At 45.7% G+C, this 25,675-nt stretch overlaps 1 protein-coding gene across 1 annotated transcript; it reads right to left on the bottom strand.

The window, feature by feature from the left end:
* Positions 1–25,103, bottom strand: LOC119405937 (peroxynitrite isomerase THAP4). Its single transcript, XM_037672762.2, has 4 exons — positions 24,905–25,103; positions 22,426–22,519; positions 2,710–2,832; positions 1–1,587 (listed from the first exon to the last, which is right to left on the bottom strand). The coding sequence occupies exons 1-4, from the start codon at positions 25,055–25,057 to the stop codon at positions 1,532–1,534; spliced, it is 426 nt and encodes a 141-aa protein (XP_037528690.1). The 5' UTR covers positions 25,058–25,103; the 3' UTR covers positions 1–1,531.
* Between the last annotated feature and the right edge of the window lie 572 nt (positions 25,104–25,675).

Below are 25,675 nucleotides of genomic sequence, written 5' to 3' on the forward strand. Positions count from 1 at the left end.
TCCCAATAATCTTTTCATTGGCTACTGCATGAGCAAGTTTTTGTAGGCATCTCTTTATTTCAGTTGACTTCCTTTTTCTTACACCATTGACACCCTTCGCACCTAGAAACTAACCTTTTCAGCAACCCACGTGATCCACAGAACCATGATTGGAAAGAGTGCAAAGTATCTTGCTACAGTGTTTTATGACAAGCAACACAAACTCAGGAACGAAGTCTTTATTACAAACATGAAACTCGTCTCAAACAAGTAAGTGTGGTCGAGCGGTGCTCTCTATCCAATGGCAGAAAAAAAGTCATGGGGGGGGGGGGGCTGCCACACAGCTAGAGCCCACAAAATGGCACTAGAGGCAGTGGTGGTTTCTTGGCCCGGTAAATGCTTCCTCAGGAGCACAGTGCTTCCTTTCACTCTTTAATGGTTTATATGTAACAAATGGCACAAATCGTCTCCTTGCAAGTTACTTGCTCTGCCTGCTAAGTGCATTCGTTCTTACCGTCTTTGAATATTGAGAGCCTATCATAGCTTGATGTGACCGCCTACCTTGCCTTATCGCTTGGGTATGGGAGGCTTTATGTTCGAATGATGCTGAAGGCTCCATGTCCGGGCTGCCTCCGCGAACTTTTCACACGCACAAGCACGCGTTTGTGGCCAATAAAATTCCACGGTACCTTTTGGGTGTCGCTACGTTACCATTTTAGAATTCGAAGGGCCGAAGCATTGCTTTCTCGATTTTATGAACTTCCCGATTTAACGAAATAATTTCAGCGCGGTCATCACTTCGTTAAATCGAGTTTCAACTGTAATTGAAGCGTTAGATGCAAACATTTTTGAGTCACAAACATGTACACACATGCCATGAATCCAAAGTGCAAACTTCATTTGACAAACTGAGGAAAATGAGAAAGAAGTGAGCAAAAACAAAATGTGGTTTGTATGTCCTGGTGTTCAGTGTCTTTCTTTTATAGTGGCAAAGCCCAGATATAGATATGTGACGATATGTGGCCAATGCATTTGCAATAATATGGCAATAATGAAGGCCATGCTGCTTACACCACATTTTTTCTATACATGGTCTGGCATTCCCTGTACATTAGTGAGGTGTTCTATTACATTATAGTACACTATGTTCACGCAACTTCTAGCAGAAAAAAATGCTACAAGAAGCCACAAAAAAAAGCCTTCACGATGCTACCGCAAGCCATTCATATAAACATTTGTTGAGCAAAGCATGATGATTGTGTACAACTGTCCATCATTTGGGTATTTTTTTCTGTTATAATTGCATTGGTAATGCTGGTGCATGCTGGGATAATGCTACTGCTCACACTAAAGATAGATGCACGATGTCCGTGAACCAATGAATGCCAATCTCACAGCCATTCCATAACAAGTTTCTTCTAATATAAACTCATATAAAGCAACAAACACATTGTCACGCAGCTGTGCTGTTCAGCGCAGGCTCATATGATTTATCACAATGGTCATCTTCATATGTGAAAGACGGCTGAGATGGCAATGGCATTGAGCAACGTTACTGCACCTCCTCCATCAGTAAAATATCAGGCAGCTCCAAGTTTGTCTGACATTCTGCAAGGACCAATAAGGCATACAGCAAATTCCGAGTGGTCGTTAATGGCACAAAAAACTAAAGCTTTACTGAAGCACACCATGTGCAACAGCATACTAGAAGAGTGAAGTCTAATCTATAAAGCTGCCTCCTAGAAGCATGTTTATATAAATAATATTAATGAGCACTAACAGACAATAATGCCAAGGCATTATTGCCTTGGCATTAATGCCTTGGCATTATTGTCTGTTAGTGCTCATTAATATTGTGTATAACAAAGAAAACGAGCCCTTAGAAATTAACACTTCTTTCCTTCGTTTATATAAATAATCATTCTTGTGCTGAGGTCACGGATTATCAAGTTGTAACTGGTAGTTTTTTTTTTTTACATGGCTGATCAACTGTGCCATACATTAAACAACATAATATTTCCAGGCATGGTCTGCAATACAGCCCTAATTAAAGTTGAGGCGAATGCTTCAAAACAATCTTAAGAGTTGGGACTTCATTTGACATCATCAAAAGAGTCAGTAACACATCTCACAGGCAGTTCACTATAAATTATGCCTTAATTCATGCTCTCCACTTTAAGGTTTGCTGTGAAAAGTTTACACTAATAAATGGATGAAAGTATTGGCGGATTTTTCAGACATCAAATAACTGTGCAGTGCCAAAGACACAAAAACAAGGAACAGACGAGAGAAGCACTCAGCCTGCCTGTCCTTTTCATCTGTCCTCATTCTTTGGCACCGTACAGATACTTCATTGTGTCTTACAGACTTGCTGACAGCGCTCGTTCTCTCTGTTCTTTTCATTAGTCCTCATTCTTCAGCTATTTCGTCAAGTTCACAATAAACCAACATTTCTATAAATTTATATCAGTACTTCAATTTTCAGAATGCCAGATCAGCTTGCTCAGTGATATTGCCTTGCAAGTAAAATGAAAGTGCAAGATCTATGTAGATTGGAATACAACATCCCTTTCATGCCTATTTTATATGCTAAACTTGGTCGCTGCTTTACTGGGCGTGATATATCTACATATGTGATCAACATAGCATGCTTGAGGGATTTTTCACATGACCAAGGCAAAATGGTAATGACAAGTGCCTGATGATAACACAGAAAGCTTGATTACTCACCCACGTCTTTCATTAGCGCCTTCGTTTGGATACATGTGCTTCTTGTATGGGGCCTGATATTCGCTTGGGTTGTTTTGATGTCCATATGCACAGCGCACTGCGTTTGCACATCTTTTCTTCCCACTGTGAAAAAAAGCCGAACTTGATTTAAGTGACATAGTTGATCTTTCGGTACCAAAAAATGCATCCAGTGAGTACCTAAAGCTCATTACAATACTGAAGGTTTCACTTTTCGTTTGCGTGTGTGTTTGCATATGAGCATGCGTATGTGTTGACAGTGACCTGTTGACGCTCGCGCGATGTAGTTAAAAATGCAGGAGGCCCATCCGTGTGTGTACTCATGGGCATCCGGAGGGGGTGCAAGGGGGGGAGTGGGGGGTGGCTGCCCCTTCTTGGAATTTCGGATATTTTTCTATGCAGTAGCAATAAGCTATACAGCTTGATTGGCACACTCAGATACTCGCCTTCAAGATTGCCATTCAATTTCGCACGTAATAAACCACCCACTATTTTGCCTATATCATGTCACGGCAGTGAAAGAAAGGCTGCCAGTGCTAGATGACTCCCCCCCCCCCTTTGCAGATGCACCCCCCCTGAAAAAAAAAACACGGTTGATCCCTCCGTCATAGGAATCGGAATAACACTGAAAGTAAAGCGTGCCCTTACAGAAGTAACCGAATGCTTACTGTACATTGATATAAGAGAGTTTGCACAATGTATATTGATGTCTGGCAGCTAATGGCGCCGTTTAACGTCTATGCACCCACTTTGATGACTTGGTGGTACATCTCAATCCCGACGACTAACGTCCATGTTAAATGATTGAACAAACCCTTGTGGTAGCTGTAGTAGTTAACGGTGAAAGCGTAATCAGAGAACGAGGTGTGATAGCCAGAAGAGCGTCGCATATTGGACGTAGAACTTGGTCGCCATCCCGCGGCATGCTAAAATGTGATTGAACACCACGGCCGGACTAGAGGGAAACGCAAAGCGCGTCGTGCCGCCCCGGTAGCCCGGCCGCGATTTTTCTCGAGGCGAGCGCGTGAGCATGGAACGCGGTGTTACAGCCAGGTGAGGCAGGTGCGCGTCGCAGAGCTATTTTTGGTTTGTATTGGCGTGATGCTGAGCGAGGCCGACGCTTTTACGACGCTTGGGCAAAGGTCGCCACCTCGCGGTGTGTTAAGGCATTGACAAAATTCAACTTCTATTGAAAACGCGCCGAATGGGACGGACGCGTAACGCGTTGCACGTGCTAGTCGCGGAGGCCACAGCAATGACGACTTACTTTACCTTACCGCTCCCAGAGGTCAACACCACCCCGCCGACCGGGAGAATGGTAGATATAAATGGCGCGTTCGTAAAGCCTCCACTGTCTGTGACCGTGGTTCTTCTTTTTTCGAGACAATTCCCACCCCGTAATCCGTTCATTCTTGCAGGTTACACTTGTTGATTGCTTGCCAGACTTAGTTGTTTCATCAAACTTCTCCGAACGCCCGTGTTTGTGGGGATTCATGCAGGAAGTTTACCTCGCAGTTCGGTTCCTTAAAGCTCGCTTTTCCATGGAATACCTGTACACAGCCTCGCGCAAGGTACTATATAAGGATTTACTAACTATGCTCTTCCCGCCTCCGTTGTACCGTTCATTGTACTCCGATCTTTCAGGCCACGATGTGTTGAAACGTGTGCGCAAAATGTATATTCCTCCTAATTCAAAAACATTTTTCTATAAACTCCACTCTGAAACACTTCCGGTAAGCACATGGTTGAAAAGAAAAGGTATTTTTGTCTCTTCTGTTAACTGCCGTCTATGTGATGTGCCGGAAACAATAGAACATTGCTTTATTAGCTGCAAAGACGCTATTCTGTTCTGGGATGTCCTTCAGAGAGCACTGAAGAAACGTTTTGTCGTCAATTCTCACACCATACGTTATCTTATACCAACATCGCTTGATGAAGTGCCATATGATATGTTTTTCCTCATGGGTATGCATAGCTTATGGAAGACACGTATGCAGGACCGTAACGCAGAACCCACCATTTCTTCAAGCATGCACTTCATTCGCATGACTATTCAGCTAAAGGACATTTATGATGACCTGGACTTTAGACCGGACTGGTACCCCCTCTTGGTGAGGTGCTCGGCCTCACCACATTTCTAGTATAACACGATGTGAAGAACTCTCACCGTTCTACTGCACGTTGTGTTAGCCATCGAGTGTGCACTTAGTAACGCTTGAGCGCATATTGTCGCTATGTGATTGTACCTTTGCTTGCTTTATTTGTGCTATTATTGTGCACTGTAATATTAAGTGTGATAAATACCATGAAGAAAAAAAAAAAAAAAAAAAAGTGACCGTGGCGCAGTGGATAGCGTGCCCGGCATCTGTTGTTGCGGACCGAGCGGTCGTGGGTTCGATGCCCGTTGACGGTACCTTTTTTCTTTGCCATCTGATTGTGTATATTTTTTCGACGTCATTTCCGTGACGGAAATACGTCACTGAAGTCTTGGTGGACCTCGGCATAAAACACTTTCGTGGTAAAAGTTCTGTGGACGCCCTTGTGTGTACTGTATCGGGATTAGGGGCCGCTGTCTGAACAGAAAATGCCACTCTAGCCAACGCCATCGGTACGTGCGCTTTCGTAAAGCAGGTAATTGGCCAAACGCGACGAAGGCGTCGACACGGAGGCTGCAACCGCGCACCGCGATCTTCCGTTCGCACAAGAACTCACTGAGTGATGCCGTCACAGCTGTCGAAAACAGGATTTGTGTCAACGCACTCGTGCGATACATTTCAGAATAAGCCAGCAGGCATTACATCATGAGGCATGCGAATTTTTACTTGTAATTAAACTGCTAGCCCTAAGCGATCATTTACATTTTATGCGGATGCAGTGGCGTAGGCAGAAATTTTTTTCGGGGGTTCCTTGATCCGACATGGGGTCTGGGCAGATAAGTGTGGTCGAGTGTCATTTTGTGCTCTGTATCCCATGGGGGAAAACATTTCGGGGGAGGGGGGGGGCGGGGGCACGGGCCCGGTGTGCCACCCCCTGGCTACGCCATTGTGTAGGTGCACTTACCTGCACTTGTACATTGCTCTGTCATGTCCACGTCGGGTGTGATGTGTTCGGAGACGCCCAGTAAAGACACGAGCGCGGCTCGTAGCCACAAGAATGCCGTTTATTCGATCCGCACCCCTCCTATGTATCCGATGTCAGGGGCCGCTCCCTACCGCTCCCGTGCCCACAGCGCCATCCATTAGCGACTATACAAAGCACTCAGCGTCCACTACATCTTCCCTCCCGGGATAGTTACAGGTTCAACCTGCGCGGCGGTTTCACGGTACGGCCACAACGCGTACGCTTAGGTTCACCACACTGAGGCACACTTGCTTGCACAGGTAAAGTTTCCACATCAGGCGAGGGAGGCATCTCTCCAGGCGGCACAGGTGATGCGCATGAAGCACTTGGTGACGATGCTTCCGGCGATGACCTTGAGGCTGGTGCTCTCAGTGGACTTGAAGCTAAGGTTCCATGCGTTGGTGATGAAGCCATAGATGTTTGTCCTTGGACATCCTGGTCACCCACGAACGGCACCAGATGGCAACGATTCCTCTGGTCAACAGCACTGGGAGTCTCAACCACATACGACCTTGGTCGCTGAGCTGGGCTGAGAACACGACCGCTGCAACCTATATCTTTTATCCACACTTCCTCCCCTATATTGAGAGGAATCAGAGGAGTGGCACCGTGACGGCGATTGTAGTCCAGCGCCTGTTGCAACTTCGCAGCAGTATTCTGTGCTTGAAATTCCTCGTGATTAGGTAAGGCCGGAAGAAGTCGTTCAGGCAGAACCGGAAGACGAGTTTGCAGTCTCCTCCCCATAAGTAACTGAGCTGGAGAGACGCCCGAAACTCCAGGTGTGTCTCGGTATGCGAGCAGGGCGAGGTACGGATCCGAGCTTTTCTTCAGCATATCCTTCACTAGTGCGCACCATGCGCTCTGCCTCCCCATTACTCTGAGTGTATCGAGGGCTGCTGGTCTCGTGGCAGAATCCATACGCTTGTGCAGAGTTGGCGAACTCCTGGGACAGCGAACTGAGGTCCGTTGTCCGTCCGCGCAGCGTCTGGTATCCCAAAGCGAGCAAAACTACTCTTGATTTCAGCAAGGACCGCTTTTGCTGACGAAGTTCTCAATGTGACTACTTCGGGAAATCTGGAGTAGTCGTCAATCAGGACGTAGTCGTGTCCTTCCAAGTGGAACAAGTAGATTCCCAGGCGTTGCCATGGTCTTTCCGGTGTTGGCGTTGGTATCAGTTGCTCAGAACACACGGCTCGAGTCTCAGCACACTTAGCACATTGAGTCACAAGGTCTTCGATATGCTGATTGCAATGGGGCCACTAAACGCACTCTCGGGCGCGCTCTTGACAGCGGTGGACACCTTGATGACCTTCGTGCAGCAGTGAGAGGATGTCCTTGCGTTGAGGCGACGGGATGGCAATGCGGCGATCCAGTAAGAGTAACCCATCGTACACACTCAGTCTTTCTCGCTCCTTCCAGTATGGTGCTAAATGGATCACAATAAGTAATAATCGAAGAGCATTCACTATCTTGAGCTTGAAGATGACGGATCTCATCAAGCTGACCTGCCAGTTGTGGTGATAGATCCTTAAGAACTTCCCCTACATAGATTTCCAAGCTGCTGACCACTTTGGAAGTTGGCAAGTCGCAAGGCGCTCGTGATTGTGTATCGGCTGTAGCTAGCAGCTTTCCAGGAACATACTTGACAGAGAACTGATAGCGCATCAGTTGATCTGCATACGTTGAATTCGAGGTGGCAAGACGTCCAGATCTTTACTTGAAAGGAGGGCCACAAGCGGAAGATGATCAGATTCGACCTCAAAGCTTAGTCCACGTAGGTATTTGTCCGAACCGGGTGACAGCCCATGTGACAGCCAGAGACTCTTTTTCCGTTTGACTGTAGCGTCCCTCTGTAGCAGTGAGAGATCTGGAAGCATAGGCGACGGCACGTCGAATTCCCGAAGATTAATCCTGGAGTAAGACGGCTCCGAGGCCATGAGAGCTTGCGTCAGCCGATACTACAGTTGGGTAATGTGGATTGTACATAGCCATATATACGTCGGAGCTGAGCAGACTTGATGTTCTTGAACGCTTGCTCTTGGTTGTAACTCCAACTCCATGCGTTGTTCTTGTTAAGGAGAGCACGAATAGGTGCAGAGATCTCAGACAGGTTTGGAATGAATCTAGCCACATGGTTTACCATTCAAGGTAATCGGCGAACACCACTGACATCGATTGGTGGTGGACGATCCATGATAGCCTTGACTTTGTCCGGGTCTGGACTAATTCTCTACGGGCTGACGACAACTCCTAAGAATTTGACAGAAGAGACTCTGAATTGACACTTCTTTTCGTTAAAAGTGACGCCCGCTTGAGTTAAACGTGCCAAGATGTCAGCTAGACGCTGGTCGTGCTCTTGACGGTTCCTACCGAAGACGAGTATGTCGTCTATCATGTTGACGACTCCAGTGATGCCTTTGAGCAATCTCGACATGAAGCGTTGGAAATACTCGGGCGCTGTCGCAATGCCAAAGGGAAGACGCTTGTAGAAATAGCGGCCAAAAGGTGTGATGAATGTTGTCAGTTCTTCGCTCTCACGAGTTAGTTTGATCTGGTGGAAGCTAGATCTTACATTGAGCTTTGAAAAAATTCGTGCCCCACCAAGCTGGCCTAAGGTGTCTTCAACTGTTGGCAGAATGTAGCGTTCCCGCTGGATGACCTTGTTAAGCTTCGTCAAGTCGACACACAGCCTGTACCCGCCCGATGGCTTCGGCACAACGACGAGGCCTGAACACCATGCGGTAGGCGTGTCAACCTTGCGAATGACTCCTTGGGTTTCCATTTCATCCAATTCCTTCTTCACCTGCTCGAGTAGTGGTAGAAGTATTCGTCGAGGAACACTCAATGAAAAAGGGGCGAGCGTCTAGAGCAACGTGAATATGGTATTCTTCTTGCACTTCCCCGAGGCCACGAAAAATTCTAGCTTGGGGTGACGGAATACCTTCTACAGAGTCCAAAAACTGAACGATGCCCAAGTCTACAATTGCCGGTAATCCCAGAAGGTGTGTCGTCTGGTTCTTAATGACATACAGTCTTTGCACAGAGACCTTGTTATGCCACTGCAAATTAGCAGTGAAAGTTCCCAGAACGCACAATCTGATTTCCAGGACCAGACACCTCGGCATCCACTTTATCCAAAACAGCCGGTAATCTAGGAAAAGAAGGCGATACCACCGTTACTTCTGCTCCCGAGTCTATCTTGAAGTGTGCGAGGTGACCATTCACATGAATGTCGGCATATCGTGCCCGACGCGTACTAAGCACGTGAAGTTCAACTGAACCTAACAGCTCCTTCCGATGCTTGGCCCGGCAAACAGCAATAAAGTGACCTTGCTTCTTGCAGAAATTGCAAGTGGCCTTGCGAGCTGGGCATTCTTTTCGACAGTGTTGACCACGGCCGCAGTAATCGCAAGTAGACCGAGTTGGCTGCACAGACTTCCTGCGACGCGGTGACGCGTTCTTCGCGCGTTGCGCCGCGTCCACGTTTAAGCTGTCGAAGGCCCCGCTCTTGCTGAGACTTGCGCGGGATTGACACTCTTTTTCGGCTGCTTCATGAATATGCAATTGGCACAACGCTTCCTCTGCCGAAAGTTTAGTACATCGGCACATTTGATCCGACAGCGTCTCGTTCCGCAATCCAACGACAAACTTGTCTCGCACAAGTCGGTCTTCGACCTCGGCGTTGTTGTACCCACAACGTTTGACAAGATTCCGAAGTGCTGTAAAGAATTCGTCCACTGGCTCCCCTTGTTGTTGTACTCGGCAGTGAAATCGACGGCTCTCGTAAATCTCATTGACAGGGTGAACAAAATGCGAGGGGAGCTTAGCCTTGATTTCCGCAAACGGGAGGTTTTCTGGAGCAGACAGTCCTAGCGACGACAAGACGCTACGTGCTTGAGAACCCATGCAATATAAGAGTGTTCGCGCTTGCACCTCGTCGATGGCTGTGTTGAGTCCGGCAGCAAAGGCGTAATCTTCGTACCTTGTTATCCATGATGCATAACAAAATTGGCACGGCATGACAAGAGCGCATGACTAACATAAATGACTGGTCGCAACATGAAAATCATGTCATATACATCATGACATACATGAGCCGGTCATGGTACTTTAGCGCCGGTTTTATTAATTGATATATAACGGAATTGGCATGGCGTGACAAGTGTCTGACGAACACAAATGACTGATCTCTACACGAGAATCATGTAATAAATGTCATGTACGTCATAACATACATGACGCGGTCTTGGTGGTTTCGGAATTTAGCATGACACGGTATGTGTATGACAAACGTGAATTCATGACATGTAGATGCTGTTATGTACGTCATGATGCACATGAGACGGTCGTGGTGCTCTCGTGGCCATCTTGTTAAACAAATTTAGATGACATACCCGTCACGTTTAACAAAACTGCAAATTGAGCTATATGGTGAGGATTCATTATGGGCGAAGCGCAAAAAACGTAGACGGAAAAGAGGAGAACGACACAAGATGATGATGATGATGATGACCTCTTACTAGTGGCGCTCACCCACAAAGGGGGATGGGCCAAGAACCGGGCGGCAGGATCTTTGAGGTAAATACTTATTAGGCTAAAGATAAACGTTGTAATTTTAGACTAAAAGAGAGAGAAAAAAAAACATAGCTAATACTTGAAAATTCTTCAGGGCACACAGTCAGCCTATCAGGTGTGATGTTTGACGGATGTAACAACGGTTGGAAGTAATAATGAAAATAAGCCAATATAAACTAGCATGGTAATCTTTTTGTTTCCTGTATGTAATTAAACACTGCATAGTGGACCTCCCTGTGGCTATAACCTAATGTAATGCCACCAAATGATAAAATTTGCGGAACATTGATTTGTAATCCTAACTTTTGAAGGGGAGCGATGAGGCATCTTTTTCTCTGATTAGAATACCGCTGATAGAATAAAAAGAAATGCTCTATTGTCTCTATTTCACCACAAAACTGACATAACGGAGACGCGCTGAGTCCAGCTTTGTGTAAATAATAATTCAGCTTCGGAATTCTGCAGCGTAGTCTGGTGACAGTAACTCCTACTTGCCGTGATACACACCACTGCTTATTCCAGCAAAATCTTAGATGTGCGAAGTCGCTGAATTTATCCCATGAAAATTTGCCTATTTCATTAAGCAGACACGCATTTCAATATCTTACTGCTGTCGCGTAAGCAGTATCGGGTATAATCGGTGTAATGGGTCCCCTTAAAGATATTGTGGCTAATGTGTCCGCCATCTCATTTAAATACATTCCGCAGTGGCCTGGTACCCATAACAGCTGAATTTTTCGCAAGTTTGCCGGTACTAAATGATGAAACATATTAATGAGCGGTAAGTTTGTCGCCGAAGAGAGCGCCGAACATACTGAAAGAGCATCTGTAATTATAACTGCTTCTGATTCGCTTGAAGGAAGCTTTTGTAGAGCCAGAACAATAGCAAATAATTCTGCAATGAAGATAGGTGTGTAATCTGGAAGTCTAACAGGAAAAGACCAGTCAAGAGAAGGAGAGAAGATGCCTACCCCAGCCTTTTCGTTTGCTACGGATGCATCAGTCGTAATTATATTGTTAGTTGTCAGGTGCGCAATGTAATCTTACAACTGATAATTTAAATACCGTAATGGCATTTGTTTCGTAGTCGAAGGAAAAATATTATCAAAATCTATGTCAAGTTTTGAATGATTTGTAAGTGTCGAGCCAATATGTTTAATTTTAACTTTCAATGGTTCTAGCAGCGCCTGAACGAATATAATTTGGGGGGGGGGGGGTGTAAGCGCGACCAATGTTTTTCAAAAAATAGGCTTGGATCTTTCATAAAAACGTAAAATAACTGATTCTGAGGCGAATTATATATGTTTGAAAAGGTTTGAACTGTAAGGATTTTGAGTCTATTCATCAAATATGGTATTCGCGCTTCGATATACAACACATTATTTGCCACAAACTTGGGAAGACCAAGGCACAAGCGCAAAGCTTCCCTTTCTAGTAGTATATTAAGGGTTCATTTTATAATTCGCGCTTCCAGAAAATAATACACACCCGAATTCCATAATAGGCCGCACATACATTTTATAAATCATTATCAATGTATTTCTTTGCAACCCCGTTTTCCTGTTTGCAAGCTTACGCAGCCACCACATGGCGCGTGTTGCCTTAGAGCCAACTTGTTCAATGTGATTCCTCCAATTTAATGTTCCGTTATATATGATGCCTAAGCACTTAAGGGAATCAACTTGGGGAATGATTTCTTGACCATACATTAGTGAGATGTTGACCGGGTCCCTAAACGAAAACGCGAGAAGCGCGCTTTTGTTGACATTTAACGACATATGAATATCTTGAAGCCATGCTTCTAACATATTGATATAATTTTGTAATGTCTGGTAAAGAGAGTGCAAGTCACTATTCGTTGCGAAGAATGCAATGTCGTCCACTTACACATATAATTGAATATCGCGATGGGTTGGAATGGAGCTCATGAAAATATTGAACAAAACAGGCGATACCACTGCCCCTTGTGGCACACCGCGTTTCTGCTTATATCTGTTAGAAGAACAACCTCCTTGGAAGCAATAAAATTCTCTTTCCCTTAAAAACTGTGCAACCCATGCGGTTATGTAGGTTGGAAATTGGTAATGTATCATCTGTTGTATTAGAATTGTATGCTCCACCTTATCGTACGCCTTCGCTAAATCTAGGGTCACTAGCGCACAATATTCTCGTCGGCGCCGATCCAGCTGTATGCGACTCTCCAAGTCCACGTGCGCACACCATATGGAGCACCCAGATCGGAAGCCAATTTGACTCGGGTTTAGGATTGAGTTCTCATCAATATATTTGATTATTCATGCATTCAAAACTCTTTCTATCAACTTGATCAGGTTAGACGTGAGAGAAATTGGCCTTATATTGTCAAAATTGGCCTTATATTGTCAAGCGCAAACCCAACTCCCTGTTTTTTCAGTATCGGAATTATTTTGGAAAGCTTCCAGTCTGCAGGTATCCAAGAATTTTTCAACGAATAATTAACCATGTTATGGATTTCATGAGGGGAAATTTCGTACAACACTTTTATTATTGTAGCGGACACCCCATCCGGCCCTGGTGCTGCAGGAGGTAAATGCCTCACTACATCCGCCAGTTCTGTTAATGTAACCTCACTGAATTCCTCACCTGCCATTGGATTTATAATGTGCATAGGCATAATTGACATGAACCTATCTTCTAATCCTTTAGCGATATTTTCTAATAATTCAGAGAGTTCACGAGGAGAGAGAATTGTAGAATCAATATTTGCTGATGGTGGTATCATTTTTCTAGAGCGTAAAAATCTAAAAAGCGCCTTGTTGTTTTTTGACTTAGAAAGGTAATTAGCTTTGTTAATATCACGGTCATCTTTTGCTTTGCGTACAGTGCGCTTAAAATCTGCTGCCATGTATTTGTAATCACACCAATTTTCGGGGGACTGTTTGAGTAGAAGTTGTTTCCACGCTGCTTTTCGTTTTCTATAACCTCTCATACATTCCGCATTCCACCAAGGGCTAAATGATCCTTCTGTGTTCGAGTTCAATGCAAAAGTTGAATTTTTAATGATCTTTTTAATACCGCACACAGGCTCATAGCCCTAATATCTTCCTGCATGTCCTTGCGAGGAATCAAAGTTGCCTTTAGGTCTTTTTTTAATTTAACATAACTTACGAATGAACCAATTTTTCCAGTTCGAAATATATTCGGGAAGTTAATTTCGAAACTAATAGGAAGGTGGTCACTGTTTGAAGCGCAGTCTAAAGTATTCCACGAGGATATACTTAAGGAGGAGCTGGAAAAAGTCAAGTCTCTAGCCGGCTTAGATTGACCTCTGACAAATGTAACAACTCCTGTATTCATACAAGATAAATTATTGTCTAGAGTCCATTGCCACAAGCGTCTTCCACTTATATCTGTTCTAAATCCCCAAGACACATGGTGGGGATTGAAGTCACCAGTCAGTAGTATATCCTTTCTACAGGAGGCTACCATGACATCTAGACATCTCGTGTCTTGTACGCCTGCCGGGAAGTATGCATTAACAAAAGAAAAAGGAGAGCAGTTCGGCAATGTTACGTCTAACACCAAAATTTCGTAATTATTAGCCATACACTGATAAGCTATCTTGGCTCTGTGACTAAATTTATTTGATATTAAGAAGGCCAGTCCACCACCTCTGCCAGGTCGATCCAAACGAAATACTCGGTAATTTCCTAGGTAAAATTTTTGACCATCTGTAAGCCAGGTTTCTTGAATAGCAATTATGTCTGGGGAAAATTGCGAAGAAATATATGATAAATCTGTGGTTGCCGACCAAATCGATCGGCAATTCCACTGCAAGATTTTTAGTGAGCCTATTTTGACGCTAGAACCGTAGCAGAAATTGCTTGATCCAAGATATCGTTTTTCAACAAGTCTTGTTTCGAGAGGTTCTCAAAAAAGTCCTTTTTTGACTGGTACTTTTTCGATTTCGACTTTTGGGGAGACATTTTTGAAGGGGGGGATCTGGTGCGCTTCAGCGACTTTTGAGATTCCGTGTCCATATCTGCAAAGTCGTCAGAATAATCTATTATAGGTTCTGGATCAGCCTGCGCTACCTTCTTGGCAGGTCCAGCTTGTGGAGACATAGATCGCTGCTGAGTTGTCGGTTTTTCTATTTCTGTACTCTTTGAAACCAAGAAATCATGAGAATCCTGACATTTCATATACACTGTACTGAGCATTAGTGCCACCTGATTTGAAAACATTTGTGCTAAGGCTTCAACAAGATTGTTCACGAGACGTTCCATTGCCTTTTCTGTAGCACTCTCTATGGCCTCTGCAATAACATTTCCAAATGATGCACCCATAGTAGCGACATGACGAGCTCTTACGCCTGCATAGCCTTTCGACCTTTCATGAAGTTCCGCAACTGCTTCCCTCCGGCAGCAACGCCTGCGCTCCACAATTTCTAGTATACTCAGTTCTCGTTCTTTTGCCACACAATCTGAAGAGTCTGCCGGGTGCATTCCATTACACAAGCAGCACTTCTCTTCCTCAGAATTGCAGTCGCGGCTGTCATGACTTTCTCCGCACCAACGGCATCTAGCACCTGACCTACACCCTTTTACGCTGTGGCCATAGCGCCAGCACTTGAAACATTGTAGTGGTCCCGGGGATAGTGACTCGACCTTGTATATAAAGGGCCAGGCATTAATCTCTGATGGTCTTACTGTACCTGCAAAAGTCACTATCACCGATTCGGTCGGTGATTTCCGATTATCGATCAGTCGGGTGCACCTATAGACGGAGACTGCGCCTGCTACTGAAAATAAATCCAGAATTTCTGCAGGTGTCAGGCTTGTATCTACCCCGCGGACTATTCCTTTCATACATGCGAGATGTGCTGGAATAAACGGGCTCACCGGATGTGTTGTGAACTCAGAACAATTCAGAAGCTCTCGGACACAATCCTGATCTGGAGAGCAGCAAAGGATACCACCTCGACCAAATTTACAGACCTCGGTGATCTTCTGAAAGTGAGAAGAGGCTTTGCGAAGTTCCACTTGAATCGCCTTCGGATTCTTCATCGGAATAGTACCTCCATCGGTCGGTACCATAGCCACAGGGACATTCTTGACTCCACTGCATACAAAGGAATCAATCGGGCAACCCTTGGCCGGTATAGAGGCTAGCTAAGGGGATTGCCCTTGACCAGGCGAAGAAACAGACATCAAGATAGTCTGACTCGCTTGCACTCAGAGAAAATCTATACCACCCCCCCAAAAAGAACTATGAAATAAAAACAATCCAAGCTCTCTACTTAGCAGGATCCTGCCGCCCGACCCAGGCCCAGCAGCATTCGAGGAGGAAGCAGAGATTCTTCTTCCACGAACGAATCGGCTTCTTCTTCCTCTTCACACAAGACAGGCGCTATCTAGCGCCTGTCTTGTGTCGTTCTCCTCTTTTCCGTCTACGTTTTGTGCGCTTCGCTCACAATGGATACCCATCACGTACATGTCATAGGTCACAAAACGTTTTCGCGGTATCATGGTTTTGAGTTTTGTTTTCAGTTCGGAGTGTTTTTTTTCTTCCTCCGCAAGTATAAACGTTGTCGCCGAAATTCCTGCTCCAACTCAGCTTCAATTGATTCTTGTACATGTGCACTGAACTGCTCTTACAGTTATCTATCTTTACCTTCAACTTGGACTTTCATCATTTGCATAAATTATCATGTGAAAATTTGCTGATTCTCCTGTGCGGTGTTTCATTCCTGAGGGATTCTTCCACAAACAAAAAGCATGATCCAAATGAGTAATTACTAACCCTATGTTTCATTATTGCAGTTATCTACCTAACGCTTCTAAGCAGTACCCGCAAGATAGCGTATGAAAAAAAATACAGCTAAATCACATCATTTAGGTCTGACGCTGCTAATGTTATACTTATGATGCTCTAAACAAGATATTTGTATCTTTGGCAGAAATTGAGAAAATCAGAGAACGTTGAAGCACTCATATATGGTTTTATTGCACCAATTGAGTCGCATTTAATTGGTCGCAGTTTCGCAACAATGATATGGACTAAAGAAAAATAAAGGTGAAATAAACTAGTTAGAGGGAACAAGTTTACCTGTATGAACAACATGTTGTAATGCCAACGAACACAATAAAAAAGGGAAACACGTTGACGATCACAAACGAATACATTTGGAACACCTCTACTATTTACACCAGAACAACATCACTGTTAAAAAAAAAGCACATATTTCAGCTCTTTGAATCGCAGCACGCCATCAGCAACACCAAAAAAAAAGCATGGTACCGTATTTACTTGATTGTAGCGCGACCACGATTGTAACGCGAGGGATGACTTTTCGTTGCGTCTAGGAAGAAGATATAGTTATTTTGGTATTCGATTGTAACGCGAGGGTCGACTTTAGGTAGCAAAAATCTGGAAAAACAATTCGCGTTACATTCGAGTATATACGGTACTATCACTCAAGGTTTGCACCTGAAACCGTCTTGCTGCCATACGACTTGTCCGGCTGCTCCGGCGTGTTCAACCAGCGCGTATAAATGCGAAGTCGACCCGAAACAAAGTGGCTTAGCAGCTTTTCGGTTACATCTGGATGCCTGGCACAGGAAATTTGTGGCACATCGACATGTTTGCTTACAGCTGCTTTCAACGTCTTCATTGGCTGCTTTAAAAGGCTAAGTTTTTCAGTGTCACAGATGTGCTTAAATACACTTTCACATTGAACGACAACGTCGAGAACATGTCGACTTGCATATATTAAGTTATTACCACCTTTAACATACTCTTTCAACTGAGTAAGTCCGTGCTCGTTTTTTGATCGTTTAGCCAGCAGCATTTCAGTGCAATCTCCACATTTCTCAACAGCAGAGACTATTGGCTTCAGTAAGAAACCAGCCAGGTGTGCTAGAATGTCTCCCTCTATAGAAGAAACTGGCTGCAAGTCCACATTTTCGTCGTTGCGATCTTCACTGTCTTCCGGCTCGCCAGTGCTTTTCACTTGCTGTATTTCCCCGGACAAGAAGTCTACCAAATATGCACTTTCATCGATGTCGTAGCCAGAAGTCTTCGGCACCTTCAAGAACTGGCTCACTGAGACGATTTAAGTCATATGAGCTCGGAACTGGTTTCTTCATTCTAATGACTGAAAAAAGGTTCTCTAAACAGTCCTGTGCAAGCCTGCCAGTGAGCACAAACTTGTAGCCACATTCGTGAAGTAGTAATACATGGAGCTTCATGACAACATCCGTAGACATGAGAACCCCTGATTGGCACGGCTTCCAAACTTTCCGAACTCCTATGCACAATCCCCTAAACACTTCGGATGCGAGGTCCAAAGCAGAGATGGCCTCCTTGTATTTCTGCATATCCAAGAAGCTCAATGCAACCACAGGATGCCAGGCTGTCATCACCCTATACCACTTGAAAACAAGCTCAAAAAACTAGGCAGTTGTTTCTGCGTCAGCTGGGAGCTTCTTTTTTTTCTATGAAATACCTGGTGGCTGCAGGGGACTCTCTGACCATTTGAACTGCTATGCCCACTTTCATTTTCGTGAAGTGCCCATCCGACACATGAGCAGCACTTAGACCTGGGGCCACTTGAAGTTGTTCTTCGCCCTGCAAGCGAATTATTTCTTGGACATGGCTGATTGAAATTTGGGCACACGGCAAATTATGTTTTGAGAGAGTCTCCTCATCGAACTGCATGACGTCATTCCTTACAAGGTGCCCTCGTATATTTTTAAGCACGTGAGCAGGGTCCGGTTAAGAAGAACAACTCCTTCTCCTTGTCACAAGGGTGAGGCACACTGCACACAGTCACAGAGTTGCGCGAGTTCGACAAGTTCAATGCTCGCCACATTGCGCGATTAGACGAGCCCATGTCACACTGTGACACACCACACACGAAGAGAAATTTCCTGACAGAGCTTGGCGAGCTTGAAAACGAGGTCCTTTAAAACATCGCCAGGTACATAAAGCCCCTGCGAAGTGATACGCGATAACCTGTTTCCAGCGGCTGTTGATACCACCAACCATAAAGACCAGCGCATGGTTGGCCAGTTGGTTGCTCTCAGGTAGTGTTGTCATTCCAAGAAAAGAGTCGCAGCCATGGTCAAGCTCAACGCCACTTCGGATTTCCATTTCGTCTAAAAACAAGATGCAGTCCTTTTCTACGTCGCTCATCGTGGCAACTTTTGTCTTCGTGAAATAAATTTCGGTCAGCACACCTGGCTGGAAAGGCAAGTGCTGAAGTTTTCTGCACAATGTTCTCCTTGACCGCAATGGGATACCCTGTTCCAGCAATAAGTCATAACCTGTCAATCCACAGCCAAATTTCAGCTGGAGTGCCTTCCTAACTGTTTGAGTGCTCCAATGACAGCCTTTATGGTTCCTTTTTCTGGAGGGCAGCTTTTTGGTCCTCGTTCAGAAATTTGAGGTTTGATGTGAGGGCTGCCATGCGGCGCTCGAGGCGCGTTGTTCTCTTTGTTTCTGCTTGCATTTTTTTCTTAGTGTCAGTGAACCTTTCTTGCAGTAATGCATGCTTCTTCTGCAAGTCTTGCAAAACTTTGAGCACTTCGCTTGATGAAAGTGAACGCAGATCAACTGGCACTTCGTCCGAGCTGGTTGTATCTCCCAGTTGCATAAGATCGCTAGCATTCATACCAGGGTTGCTCTCGTCCAGGTCACTATCAGCTATACCATCTTTGTCCGCTGTCGAGTGGCCTGGTGTGCGACCGATGGCGGCGCTGCGAACGGCGCCTGTATGACGTCAGAGCGGGGATTCGTGCGCTTTCGTCTGCTACATCGGCCCAGCGCCGTGTTGAAACCACCGTTGTGGTAAATCTCAACAAAAAAGCAGTTCAGTTCATTATCTTGCGGATGGTGTCTACTGACGCTCTTCGAACAACCGCGGGTCTGCTTTTAACGTTCATTTAGAACTACAGCTCTTTTTTTGTTAGAACTGCGGCCGCTTGTCTCCGCGGGGAGTGCTGCGCAATGGTGAAGTATAGCGTTACTGTAAGGTAGCATATACAGTAACTCTAGTGAAGTACTGCTCTGTGCCTCAGTGTACTTCTTCCACTCGTGAATAGCTTTCACAACTATCCTAAGGACCCAAAGCTGAAGAAGTGGATAGTCAAGCTCAGAATGGGTAAGCGCCCCACACCTTCATCGACCGTGTGCAGCAAGCACTTCGCGGACAGTGACTTCTGCTACCCACCGTACGCGACACTCTTAGGTAAGCTTGTAACCACGTTTAAGCGCCTCGCCAATACTTAAGCCGTTTATTGCACGCAGGCTCTAAGCATAGGCGACTTACACCAGGCGCGGTGCCGTCCCACAACCTGCCGCGAAGGCCCCTAGACAAGGAGCTGACGACGCGGCCTCCGAATCGCCTCGCAGGAAAGCGCGCCTCGTGAGCTCAGCTGAGCGGCACAGGATATTTGAGACTACGGCTGCATTTGGATGGTGTACATACGTATTTTACTTATAAAGGCAAGCGCACGCCTAGCGGACTGCTTATCATAAATTCATAAGCGAAACCTGTTGCCGCTGTTTAGTGCATATTCTCTCAAAGTTTTCACCTGAGGCAGTGCAGACACTTTTTTAAAAACGGAGCTCTTTAAGCTTTTTGTAAGGCTGCATGGCGTGAAACTCGACCCAGCTTGCCTTTGCCACGTTAATCTCTGTGGCCCTGTGCGTGGTATAATCAGCGATTAACTATTTGCTATATTCTAATACCCATGTGACGGCCATGTGCGGTGTTAATATGAACTACAACGTAATATCGTTGTCACTGAACCAACATTACGGGACAAACTGCGATCATGGGCATCGGCAGGGGGTTGTGCAACAAGGCGGCACTTGCGCACTTGTTTGCAGCATAGGCGTGCGCACAGGGGGGGCAGGGGGGGGGGGGGCACGCCTGCGCACGCCTATGGTTTGCAGGACGAGAGCTGCGACGGTGATGCGATCTCCGTTGACGGCCTCGACCGCGCATTCAACAACGTGGCCTCCGTCGTAGACCGCCTCGCCCTCGATGAGGCACCGCGACCTTTCACAAGCTTTATCTGCATACTTGTAGATGCTGGAGAACGGCACGCTTACTGAAATATCGAAAGAACCATCCAAACTAATTAGTATCGTACGGCGGAAACACGATAACGAGCGAGAACACTCACACATAGTTTCACTTTCTTACCAGCAATGCGGTCGGTGGCATCAGCGCACTCATCGGCCATCCGGGGGATTTTTTGGCCCTGTCAATTGAGCCGCAACTAAAACAAGTTCATGATTACACTCTAAAACATTCGTTGCAGGCGTTAGTTGACCGTCGCTAGGCTGTTCGTTCGACAAAGTTCGCGCCTGAAGCAGACGATCCGCATACAGGAGCAGCGGCTGCTGCAGCGCGGTTGAGAGCGGAGTCCCCGCTCTGACGTCACACGCGAGAGGGCGCCACTCCAAGATCTCGAGGCCAATAGAGAGCTTTCACAGGCATCAGCTGTGTTTACTGTAGGAGCTGTTCTCTTTGAGGGAAGTTTCCGGACCTTTGGCCGAGCTGCAAAGTAAACACAAAAAAATAAAGCTTTTTTGTTTTTGCCGTCGCTATCATATAACGACTCGTGCGTCGTATGTTCTGTGTGGGTAAGAGCACGCATGCGGTGCCGGCAAACGCGACTGAAGCAGGTATAAAATGAGCCCGCCATGTCTACGTCGCTAGGGAAGCAACCGCGCACTTATCAATCGGGAGTTCATACGTAGCATGACGGCGACGCCGACGGCACAAACCCCATCAGAGTGCCCATATAATTGATATCGTATATAAAAAAGTAAATCTTCAAAGAGCAAAGATGTCACACTTGTAGTGATGCGGCAAGGGTGTCCCACCTCCGTGGCATAAAGAGGCATAAACAACTGCACGGGACGTCCCGCAGACGCGGGCCCCTGGTCGGTGCCAAACCTAGCTAGACCACGAGCTCCGTTTTCCTTCCTTCCTTTCAAAATATTTATTGCCTTCATTTACTCTAGGCCTGCAATGTATATTGCACTGCTCTCTACTAATTCTTCCTCTATCAGTCACGCCACATCCGGTGCAGTGCGTGAGCCAGTTCGATGTTCTGTCTGGTTAAGATGGAGTAAACACGACTTTACCAAAAAGACGAATGCCCTTCTCTTTCATTATGGCTGTACACATTAGCTCTAAATGTTAAGTGAACAGAAAGGCTAAGAATCGAAAAAGAAAGAAATTGTGCATAGAATGAGGACACATCGGAGATGGTGGCCTTGGCCTCCTTACCCTCACATCTCTCCTCCTCAACCTCATTTTACCTTTCACGCTAAATCCATTACTATACTAGGCATGGCTATGCCATGCTTTACACTTTACCTTCCTATATTCTCTCCTCTTTCCCCTCACATTACTCCTCACCTTCACTTCCACCCCTTTCCTGTACTATACTATGCACCGTTATGCTATGGTTTGCCCTCTCAACACCTCCGTTTCCTCTTCCGTGCCCTAATATCACCTCTCCACACCCTTACTTCCCTTTCCCAGCACTTCGCTAAATTGTAATACACAAGGCTATGCAATGCTTTACCCTCAGTCCTCCTCCTTTCCTTCCTTCCTCATTCTCACACAAGTCCTTCTCACCTCCCTTCCTTTACGGCCCCTTTGCTATGCACTATGCTTAGCAAGGAGCTGCATGGCACATATCCGCTTTCTGTGGTGCATACCCGCCCAGTTTTGTGCGGACCATCCCGGAGCTTCAATAAACTTAAACAACTCCGCTGTTAAAAATGATGTTTCGCTACACACAGCAACATTACTGAAAGAACAGCTCATCGCATTCATTACAATTGTGGATAGGCCTGGTTTCTCGATCGACATGTCCGTACTCATGTGAACAGCCGCACCAACGGTCTTCAGTCGTGTGTACTAAAGCTCATCGCACCACCTGCTCAATAGCTGCGGCAAACACATCTGTCATGGAATCACAAAGAACAGCTACTTACGCATGAAATCAAAAAGTGTAGGTATGGCTGTACACTTCAACAACCGGCGCCCATCCTGACGATTTGCCTCGAACTGGCTGTCCTCGAAATGGAGCTGAAATTGAGTGGCACATTAAGCAGTCCATTAAATCTGTACTGCAAAACATTGAACAGGGATGGTAATTTTCCTGTTCTGTGCAGCCCTGTTTGTAAATTTCTCAGAGTGTAAGTTCATCGTTGTGAAGCTGTTCAGTATAAGCGCCCATCAAAAAAATGCGGGCAGCTTGCATGAAGTCGCGCAAGGGTCACAACGCAGCTGGTGGTCTTCTGGCTAGGCCCAGATTGGCAAAGTTGTAGCTAAACGGCTGCCGCACTTCACACGTGTTATACGTCGGGGTAGACATCGTGTTCGCGTCCCCGCCAGACCTTCAATAAAGTGATTTCACTCAATCTCTACACACGAGTCACTCCGGTCACTGCACGTGTTGTGAGGAGATGGCTGGGGTGTAGAGAGTTTCAGCTGCACGAAGTGTTGACGTGACCCACTTGGCTCAGTGCCGAAGACTTTTGGCGGGAAGTTTTGGCGCGACCTGGTCTCATGGTTAGCTCCGCGATAGAATATCTGAGCTTTGAGTAGTTTTGGCGGGAACGGTTAAGTGTGTAACTTCACAAGAGTTTGTTAGTGATGCTTTGGTCGGGTCAATTCGAACTAGCTTAATCCGCGCTAATCCGAATAGACTTAATCTTGCCATACACGGTCATAAATCTAGCTGGGCCAGCTCAACTTACTCAAAATTGCCTTGATCAGGATTAGTTTAATCCATGATAGCTTTATCAGGCTTTATTCATATTGTCTTATTGTGGCCATACTCGGTCGTCTAAATGGCTAGGCCCTTTCAACTTACTCCAAATGGACTTGTTCAGGATTGGTTTATTTTGGATTAAATTAAACTGGCTTAATACAGATTGCTTAACGTGGCCATGCTCGGGCATCCAACAGGCTAGACAATCTAAATTCACTCGAAATTCACTTGCTCGTGACCAGCATAATGCCGAATAGCCTAATCCGGCTTAATCCCTACTGTCTTATTGTGGTCATACTCAGTCATCCAACTGGCTAGGCAACCTCAACTTACACAAAATAGATTTCTTTAGAATTGGCCTAATTCGGATTAGCTTAATCCGGCTTAATCCGGGCTGGCTTAACGTGGCCATGCTCAGACATCCAACAAGCAAGGGAATCTCACTCCAAATTCACGCGCTTGTGACTAGCTTAATGCAGATTAGCTTAATCTGGCTTAATCCACACTGTTTTGTGCCCATGCTCTATCATCCAAATGACTAGACAAACTGAATTTACTCAAAATGGCTGGTTCGGGATTACATTAGTCCGGATTAGCTTAATCCGGCTTAATCCGGGCTAGATTAATCCGGCTTAATCTCTACTGTCTTATTGTGGCCATACTCAGTCATCCAATGGATAGGCAATCTCAACTTACTCAAAACAGATTTCCTTAGGATTAGTTTAATCCGGGCTGGCTTAACGTGGTCACGCTCAGGCCATCCAGCAGACAAAACAATCTCACTCCAAATTCACTTCGCATTAGCTTAATCCGGCTTAATCTACACTGTTTTGTGGCCATGCTCTATCACCAAAATGACTAGACAAACTGAATTTATTGAAATTGGCTGGTTTGGGATTACATTAGTCCGGATTAGCTTAATCCGGCTTAATCCACATTGCCTTATTGTGGCCATACGCTGTCATCCAACTGGCTAGGCAATCTCAACTTACTCATAATTGTGTGGTTGAAGATTCGGACTACCTTAAATCCAGCTTAATCGAATTTAGTGGGATCGGCCTACTGGCCTACTGTGACCATACGCAGTCACCAAAACGGCTAGTCATTCTCAATTCACTCAACATTGACTTGTTGAGGATTAATTAACCCGGATTGATTTAGTCATGCTTAATCCGAAAGAGCATAGCCTAGTCGGGTCTAACCTACCTCACGGCTATGCCATCTCATCTTGGACCGAATTATCGTGATCCAACATAATCCCTAATCTTGCCTAATCCCACTTGATAGGTATTTATCAGTATCGAATGGTATCGACTAGCGTTAAATTGGCTTGTCCAAACTCAATTAGGCTGCGATATGCTGGCTTAAATAGGCTTTTTCTAAGCTTACCCTGGTTTAATCCGGCGGCTTAATTGGTATCACTGAGTATCAGTCAGTATTGATTTGTATCGATTACTATTGATTGTTTTGACTATACTTATTTAGCATGAGCTACGAGCATGATTAACTTGTCTTGACCAAGCTTATCTAAGCTTATCGGCAAGGTAGCCGAAGCATCTATCACTCCGCACGGCTTAACGCAAAGCTTAACATCCTCTTTGTAAAAGCAGCTTCACGCAATGATTAAGGATTTCTTTAACAGCATGCTCACCGCCAGCGATAAAAAATGCACGGCCACATGCGGGACAACAACTAACCTCGCATATCTTGGTGCTGTCGGTCGGATGCCAGCAATCGCGTTTCACTTGTGCTTCCCATTTTTTTCTTCGCTGGCAGTTGCGAGGGAAGCGAAACATCCGCTGGCCTCTCGCGTGCGAACTAGTACATCGTGGCACACAGCAGCCTGTCATAGCGGCCAAAGAACTGATCTCAAACGTCAAGAACGTCGTGTTTACAGCATTTACAGCACCGTTAGAGTGACCTAGAATACGGGGTGTGTCCAAAGCGCCGGCTCCCGCGTGGGCCTTTTGCCGTGAACTCCCACGCCGCGCCGCTATAGGACCCGTGGGCTTTCCGCGCTCGGAAAGCGCGCGGAAAGCGAGGGGCGTCTGCTACGCGCTGTAGTTTTAAATGCGAAGCATTTCTTAGCGAACTTCTGCGACTTTGACGACTTTGACCGTATCTATCTATCTATCTATCTATCTAGCCGCCTAAGACTTTGTGCTCTCCTGGTCGCTTGGTTCATCGAATGTGCACCAAAATTGGTATGGCGTAACATGACTGTATGACGAACATAAATGACAAGTCATAACATGAAAATCATGACACGCATGTCATGTACAGCATGATTTACATGCTACGCTCATGGTGCGCTGGCGGCCGTTTCGCTAGTTTGATATACACCAAAATTGGTATCTTGCGACGTGACTGTGTGACGAACATAAATAACACGAGTTAACATGAAAATCATGACACGCATGTCATGCACAGCATGACTTACGTGCCACGCTCATGGTGCGCTGGCGGCC

The sequence above is a fragment of the Rhipicephalus sanguineus genome, chromosome 9 (genome assembly GCF_013339695.2).
Source record: "Rhipicephalus sanguineus isolate Rsan-2018 chromosome 9, BIME_Rsan_1.4, whole genome shotgun sequence".
Classification (NCBI taxonomy): Eukaryota; Metazoa; Arthropoda; class Arachnida; order Ixodida; family Ixodidae; genus Rhipicephalus; species Rhipicephalus sanguineus.

Bases quoted from the DNA above. Each gene is read 5' to 3' on its own strand.
- LOC119405937 (XM_037672762.2), bottom strand. From the start codon at position 25,057: ATGACAGGCTGCTGTGTGCCACGATGTACTAGTTCGCACGCGAGAGGC. The intron at 22,520-24,904 runs GTTAGTTGTTGT...ACTCAATTTCAG, and splicing joins ACAGCACCAAGATATGCGAG to CTCCATTTCGAGGACAGCCA. The intron at 2,833-22,425 runs GTAAGTAGCTGT...TTTTTTTCACAG, and splicing joins TACACTTTTTGATTTCATGC to TGGGAAGAAAAGATGTGCAA.